At 40.7% G+C, this 8193-nt stretch overlaps 1 protein-coding gene across 1 annotated transcript; it reads left to right on the plus strand.

The window, feature by feature from the left end:
• Nucleotides 1–4934: 4934 nt before the first annotated feature.
• Nucleotides 4935–5555, plus strand: LOC110729928. The gene has a single exon (XM_021909719.1). The coding sequence runs from the start codon at nucleotides 4935–4937 to the stop codon at nucleotides 5553–5555; it is 621 nt and encodes a 206-aa protein (XP_021765411.1).
• Nucleotides 5556–8193: the final 2638 nt, after the last annotated feature.

Below are 8193 nucleotides of genomic sequence, written 5' to 3' on the forward strand. Positions count from 1 at the left end.
CCTCCAAACTAGTCCTTTGCGATGGTCCTTGAGCATTGTAGTTTTCATTAGAGGCTCGGGAACCACGCGCATTGGACTGTTGGGGATTTTGATTTTGGAAGTTGTTCCTGTTACCATTGTTATTCCAGTTTCCCATGTTATTGGCATTCATGGTCTGATTGTATTGCCCTTGATTACTTTGATTACCTGCATTTTGTTGGTAATTATTCTGATTACCAAAATTACCATGTTGATTATAGGACCCTTGGGGATTTTGGTCCCTTTGGTTCCTGTTTCCCCACTGGTTTTGTTGTTGGTAGTCAGAATTATTACCCTGTTGATTATAGTTGTTCCCTCTTTGATTGGGTGGTAAATATTTGTTATTGTCATTCCTAGGTCTATTATCATAAGACAAGGCATTGACTTGTTCATTATCACACTCATTACCATCATTATAGTTGGATTGAAATTGGGAATCTACGTTGCAGGCAGAGGTATCATGGTCATAAGACCCACAGTTTTCACAGAATATACATCCAGCAGGCATATTATTAGAGTTAGAGTGCATACCTGCTCCCTTAGAATGGGATGGAAGATTTTGATGCGGTGGAGCATCGAGCTTCTCTTTGATAATTGACATTTCCTTACCTAGATTTACAATTTGCGATGTCAAATTCCCGATTGCATTAAGATGGTCTACCGAATAGACCGTTCCTCCACTCTTGCTCGTGGCCTCTCGCTCTCCATCTTGCCAATCCATGTGGTGTCGTACCACATCTTCTATGATATCAATGACTTCTTCTTCGGTTTTGTTCATAATGGGGCCACCTGCTCCCGCATCCAAACTGGTCTTCCCTTGAGGACTCAATCCTCCATAGAAAATCTGTAGAACTTGGTATGTTGGGATTCCGTGGTGTGGGCACTCTCTTTGGTACTCCTTGTACCTTTCCCATGCTTCGTAAATTGACTCCCCATTCCTTTGTCGAAATCCCTGGATCAAAGCTCTAGCATCGGCCGTCTTCTTTTGGAATAAAATCTTCCCAAGAATGCTGTCGTGACATCATCCCAAGTGTGTAGAGAGTTCGGCATCACCTCCTTCTCTAACCATTCGAGAGCTCTCCCAAAAAGTGAAAAGGGGAAAAGCTTCAATCTCACGAACTCTTGATTCACCCCATTAACCTTGATGGTATTGCAGTACTTCTCAAATTCGTTCAAATGAGCCAAAGGGATCTCATGCTTGGCACCACTAAACTGCCTTCTCTCGATGAGGGTGATCATAGCCGGCCGGATCTCGAAATCATTGGCCTCAGTAGTGGGTGGAGCAATCCCACTTGAAGCTCTATACGCCCCAGGAGTTCCCAAATCCTTAAGAGGTCGTGGTGCTGGCCGATTAGGTTGGCGCGGTATGTCTGTCATTGGAACCTGTTGTGTGTTGTATTCCTTTCCTTGAGAGTTTGATGACGTCGATCGAGATTTACGATTTCTCTTCAAAGTCCTTTCGATTTCGGGATCGAAGGGTATTAACTCTCCCTGTTTAGACCTGCGCATACACACTAACCAAACCAATCAAATAGCAGGGCTACAAGTGTAGCCAAAAAGAAAAATCTTTTTGTATTTTTGTTTGAAGAACTAGACTCAAGAAATCAAAAAGCAATCAACAAACACCGTTCCCCGGCAACGGCGCCATTTTGACAAGGGTTGAATCGGTCGCTACAATCTAACTCTCAATCAAACAATACTTATACGAACACCCTATAACCAAGTACAATGGCAAATAAAGGTTCGGTCCACGAGGAACGAGAGTAATTGCAAATCAATCTTAAACCTAAGCTAGTTCGAAATCAATGGAAAATGGTGTTCTAAAATACTACTAATGAGATGGGATAAACCAAATAAACTAAGACACTAGGGAAAACGGGAATTCACCAAACCATCGGTAACTACGCAACAAGGAATCATAGAGACAAACGGGATAAGCAAAGACTATATGTCTGATCAATATCGTGTGATAGGAAGACAACGGGCAATACCAAGCTTGGATTTCTCATGCACTTAACATTACTCGATACATAATCAAACCACATTCAATAATGAAATACTCAATTCACAATCTCTTGTTCAAACCAAGAATAACATGCAATCAAATTCAAGACTCTAGGTTAGCTACTCCTATTATAATGAATTAACATGCAATCGCATATAATCAATTTAATCACAATCCGTTTATCAAAATCAAACCTTAATTGCGTAGATTACCTAGGCCGGGTTTCATCCCGAAACCCTAGCTAGGAAACTACTCACACTTATTCATAATCACAGCAATAATAGATTCCATAAACATCATAGATCTAAACATAAATTCTGATTAAGGAATAATAAAGCTAGATTAATAAACAAGAATGAATAATACCAATTGTATTGATGCGAATCAATGGAAAAGTTTAGAAATTTGATATCCGTCGTCAATGGATAATACAAAGAATCTTCACAAATCTTGCTTCAAATCAATCCAAGAAAACTAAAATCACTAGAATAATCTTTAAGAAAACTAATGAATCTCTAATACTAAGAACGTTCTCCAACAGCTCTCTACAAAGGCTCTCAAAAACTATCTCTAAAACTGTCTAAAAACGCCCCTTAAAATCGGGCCTTATATACGCCTTCTAATTCGGAGAAGTCAAGTGCGCGGTTAACCCTGGATCAGCACGGCCGTGCTATACTTGGCACGGCCGTGCTAGCTTGTCAGTAGCTAAACCGGATTTCTTCTTCAATTTGGCACGGCCGTGTAGATGCCTGGCACGGCCGTGCTGAAAATGACACGGCCGTGCTGAATATGCTCTAGCACGGGGCTCATACTGAAGCTGACACGGGCACGGGCAACATCTGGCACGGCCGTGTTAATGGCCTGCACGGCCGTGCTGGTGCGTGGATACTGACACGGCCGTGCTATTGGCTTGCACGGCCGTGCTGCCTAGTCTGGGGCTGCTTGCTCATAGGCCAGCACGGGTGTGCCTATGGTAACACGGCCGTGCTGCCTGTGCTATGTAATCAATGCACAGCACTTGAACTTCCCTAGCTCCTCGGACTTCGGTCAAGGCTAGCTCGGTTACGCATCAAGGGCTCGGGATCCGACTAAACTCGGTTGATATTACCTGAAAACACATCAAAAACAAACCGAAAACCCGTGAAGCACGTAATATGGGGGACGTAAGCATAACAAGGCAATAATCGGCCAAAACGGCCCCAAATACATCCAAAATCATCCTAAAATATGCTCTAAAGCGCGCCCTAAAGTGCGCTTGTCAAAACCCCCCAAGCTACCCTTTTGCTAGTCCTCGAGCAAAAACCAAGGGAAACACACACAAGATCAAATAAACTATGCCATTGCGTACAAATCAAATTAAGCACGGAATGAAATCAATGGATCCTACTTAGAACAACCATGCACGGAATGAAAACTCACTCAAACAAGCAACGAGACACACAATCCAAGATATCGTTGATCAAAATGCGAACAAGACCTAAACCAAGCATAGAGAACAAAGAAGTCATGCTTCCCTCTAAACCCAACCAAACCGGCCACGTCCTCCCCTTTTGCTTCAAATCACCACCCTAATTGGCCCCTCGTGATTCCTCGAAGGAACCGGAAAAAGTGATGTTTTGAGAAAATAACAAAAGGTATCCCGACATCTCGATTACGCATAATCTTTCCATAGGGTTGAAAGGTATCTCCCTCCACCGTTTGAGAACCGAACACCTCTAAAGTCTAAGGGTCTTAAAGGGTTGCAATGTATTGGCAATGGGTAAGGTAGGTGAAAACAATTTAAAAAAGTGGGGTTAATTCCTAAATGATTCCTCGTGCTATTGGCTTGCACGGCCGTGCTGCCTAGTCTGGGGCTGCTTGCTCATAGGCCAGCACGGGTGTGCCTATGGTAAAACGGCCGTGCTGCCTGTGCTATGTAATCAATGCACGGCACTTGAACTTCCCTAGCTCCTCGGACTTCGGTCAAGGCTAGCTCGGTTACGCATCAAGGGCTCGGGATCCGACTAAACTCGGTTGATATTACCTGAAAACACATCAAAAACAAACCGAAAACCCGTGAAGCACGTAATATGGGGGACGTAAGCATAACAAGGCAATAATCGGCCAAAACGGCCCCAAATACATCCAAATTCATCCTAAAATATGCTCTAAAGCGCGCCCTAAAGTGCGCTTGTCAGTCACCCATCATTAGGTTTGTGCTCGGGAGACACAACTAGGTGTCTACACCTTTTGAATTTCGCTGCAAGTGAATTGAAGGGTACGTTGTCTTGCTAGGCTTAAAATAAGAAATAACAATTCCTCAGGATGAACGAACCTATGATTTTTGTTTCTAATTAAACTTTATAATTGGGTATTAATATCTCACTTAAGTTATATGGCTATTAAAAAAAATATCTTTTTAGCCCTGAGGGTACTAGCTAGAAGTGACTACATACAAATAATCATGCATATTCCATTGTTTTAGCTTACTAGCTAGATACATGAAGTTCCATACCAAAAAAGATGTAAGAAATTGTACTATTTGTACCAATTTAGCTAACCAAAAAAAGTGTTATGGCCTAACTAGCTAGCTTAGGAAATTCAACACGTTTAAAGTTCAAACATGTCTCAAATAAACCACTTTGCATTATTACAACTCAAGTCATTCCATTAAACGTGCCCTTAATAACTAGTATTATTCAATAAAGGTAGAAAAAGTAGAAGTGGTACAAGTTAAGAAAATTGAAGCTTCTACTCACCCTCCCACAATCAAAAGTACTCAATGATACTTTAACATTTCCTAATCAACTTTTTCCTTCTATATATACTCCTTTCAATTTGCATCCCTTTCTCATCATAACAAGTCTTGTCTTCTCAATTCACTTTTCTCTCCTACAATTCTAAACACTAAAAAAAAACATAAGTATTAGAAATGGAGCCTAAATTAGAAGGCATTTCAAGAAAGGTATGGAAAATAGTAAGGGTGGCCATTTTCATGATAAAGAAAGGTCTATGCAAGAAAAAAATAGTCATGGACCTCAACTTTATGATGAAGCGTGGCAAAATCGCCGGTAAAAAAGCCCTAGGAAACCTTATGTTCCACAACAACAACCACCTCTTCTCCACTCAATACGGCGTTGGTGGGTCATCTAACCTCACCAACAACGCCCGGGAGTACGAGTTTAGTTGTAGCAACACACCTTTATACCATCGCTACTTCACCAACAAAAGAAAGAACCATCACCACCAAAATAATGATCACTATTACATGCCCTCCCCTTTTCCCTTGGAAGATGGTCAAAATTATAATATAGAGGACGTTAACAATGTACTTGAAATGATATTACGTAATGATAAAGCTGCTGGTGGTGTTTCGGCTCCTTCACCGGCTTTGCCGGGTGTAGGGTTTGGACAGAGCCCTACGGTCCAGCCTCTAAGGATAACGGACTCACCGTTTTTGATACAAAACAAGGATCACGATGACGAGCATGTGGATCAGGCCGCTGAAGATTTCATCAAGGATTTCTATTCTCAACTTAAACATCAAAATTAACCATTATTATCTTCTCGTAGGAGGAACTTTTTTGTCGAGTATGATAACATTTTTATTTTTACAAATTTATTTTTATCTATTTTGGAGTGGAATCATATAAATGTCAATAAAAAGAAAAAAAAAATGTTCTCTTTCAATGCAAAATTTGCTACTTCTTTTTTTATGGCATTATTGCATTATACTTTCGTATCAATTTTATTTTTAAAGATACTTGTAAACAGACAAGCCAAAGTTATTGCATTATACTTTCGCATCAATTTTATGTGTACATTTTATTATTTATTTTAATTATTCCCTTTCTTTGTTGAGGGGAATTTCTTTAATTGCCATATTTTTGGTACCTTTGAGTAAAGTGAAAATCAAATCAACGTAGTTGACCAATCAACTTGCTTTCTTTAATTGGGAAAGATTAAAGATAGATCCTTGTTTAGTTTTAGTGAAATTTGTTAGACTGTTCTTCATTCTAATAACATACAAAGTATATATATTAACATTCACATGCATACATACAATTAATGGGTTCTTGAGTGAGTTAATAGATGCCTTTGTATAGACGTGTTCTTACATAAATATATGTGATGGCCATACAATTAATCAATGGTATTATAATATAGGAAAAATACACTTTAATAATCCCATTTATGAACGATTTACTTTTAATAATCCTAACTAAGGTTTATTATCTAATAATCCCAACTATGCTATGTGTTTGCCTCTAATGTTCCCAACCGGTCAACACTAAGTCAACGACTTGTTATAACAAGTTACCAGACACGTGTCAACACGTGATTGGTCCAAAATTTAAAAAAAAAAAAAGAAAAAACCTAACAGCCACCACTCTCCTTACCGTACAACCCAAGACAAAACCCCCAGCCCACCGGCAAACGGCCGGCCGCCTCCCCTAACCCCCAAAATTGGTCGGCTGGCCCCTCCTAACCCCCGAAACTACCTTAGTCGGCCCATTCCCGCCCCCAAACCAACCCCTCGTTCCGACAAATTGTTTGAATCGGTTTGAATTGGTGGTTGAATTGTTGGAGCAATTGTTGACTGTGTGAGCGTTGCTAGCGATGTGGGAGGAGCAATTGGGTGACTAGATTTATGAAGTTGTGTTGTTGCTGTTGTTGCGGCGTCAAGCAACGAGCAGGGTTTACAGAATTTGGGTTGTTGGTGGCGGAATTGGAGGTTGTCGCGGTTGGTGCGGTGATTGAAGGGTTGCGTCTGGGTTAGTTGGTGAAGGGTTGCGTCTGGGTGAGTGAGTGGTTGCATGGGTTGGTGGGTGAGTGAGTGAGGGGTTGCGTCTGGGTTGGTGCGGTGAGAGAGGGGTTGCATCTGGGTTGCGGTGGTGGAGAGGGGGTTGTTGGTTGTGTAATGTTGGTGGTGGAGTTGCGGTGTAGGTTAGGGGTTGATGTGGTGTAGGATAATGGTTTAGGTGGTGGAATGGATCGTGGTTGGTGGTTTGGGGGGTTGGGTTTCTAGTTTTTTTTTCTCTTTTTTTATTTTTCATTTTTTTATTTTAGACCAATCATGTCACTAGTAGAAAAACACAAATTAGCACCGAGAAATTAGCACCGGTTCTTTTAAACCGGTGGGAAAAAAACAAGGCGGGATTTAGTGTAAGAGCAATGGCACCGGTTCAAACCAAACCGGTGCTAATTTCTTGAAATGGCACCGGTTCAAACCGGTGCCAATTGTAATAAAAAAAAAAGCCGCCCTTTTTTCCTCCTTTCCATTTCCCCTCTTCTTTCTTTCTGCTGTTTCAATTCCTCAGTCTCTCGTTTTATCTCTCTCTTCTCTCTCCTCTCTCCTCAACATCATCTTTTTCCCCCCATTTTGTTGTTCCTCACTCTCACTGTCTTCTTCCATCCACCATCTATTCATCTTCTTCTTCTTCTTTAGTTTCTAGGTTCGATTTTCCTAAAATCAATTTTCTATTCATCTTCTTCTTCTTTGTTTTTCTGGGTTCGATTTTCCTATAATCGGTTTTCTATTCATCTTCTTCTTCTTCGTTTTTCTGGGTTCGATTTTCCTAAAATTGATTTCTATTCATCTTGTTCTTCTTCGTTTTTCTGGGTTCGATTTTCCTAAAATCGATTTTTCGCAAATCAGAAACCCTAGATCTGTGTTTGAGTCCCTCGATGTCGGCCATGAATGTTTTCCCATTACACCTTCCATTTGTTCGTAGGGTTTCTTATCTAACCCTCGGAAGAATTCATGGAGTTGGGGCAAAAATCTTATGCGATGATGAAGATGATGTGAATCTTGAGTCCCCCCCTGATTCGCTTCTTAAGCGCTAGATCCAGTAACTATAGCTGATGGGTAAATGTCTCTGTGAAACCCTAATTTATTTATCATTTCGTTTATTTTTTTTTATTTTTTTTTAATAAATAGCAGCATGTTTAGGTTGGTGGATTTGTTTGTGGTTGTGACTGTATGCCAGTAACTTCAGTTGCTGGCCAGGATGGATTTTGATGATATTTGTGTTGGTGTTCATTGATGTTGTGTGGTGGTTGTTGCTTACTATGTGTAGCTTGCGTTATTGTTGATTCCTTTGCCCACCCTGTGTAGCTGTTTGTTACTCTGCTCAGCCTGTGTTGTTTTTGTTTAATATGCTCATTCTGTGTTGTTGTTTTTGTTTCAT

This window comes from Chenopodium quinoa, unplaced genomic scaffold (assembly GCF_001683475.1).
Source record: "Chenopodium quinoa cultivar QQ74 unplaced genomic scaffold, ASM168347v1, whole genome shotgun sequence".
Taxonomy (NCBI): Eukaryota; Viridiplantae; Streptophyta; class Magnoliopsida; order Caryophyllales; family Amaranthaceae; genus Chenopodium; species Chenopodium quinoa.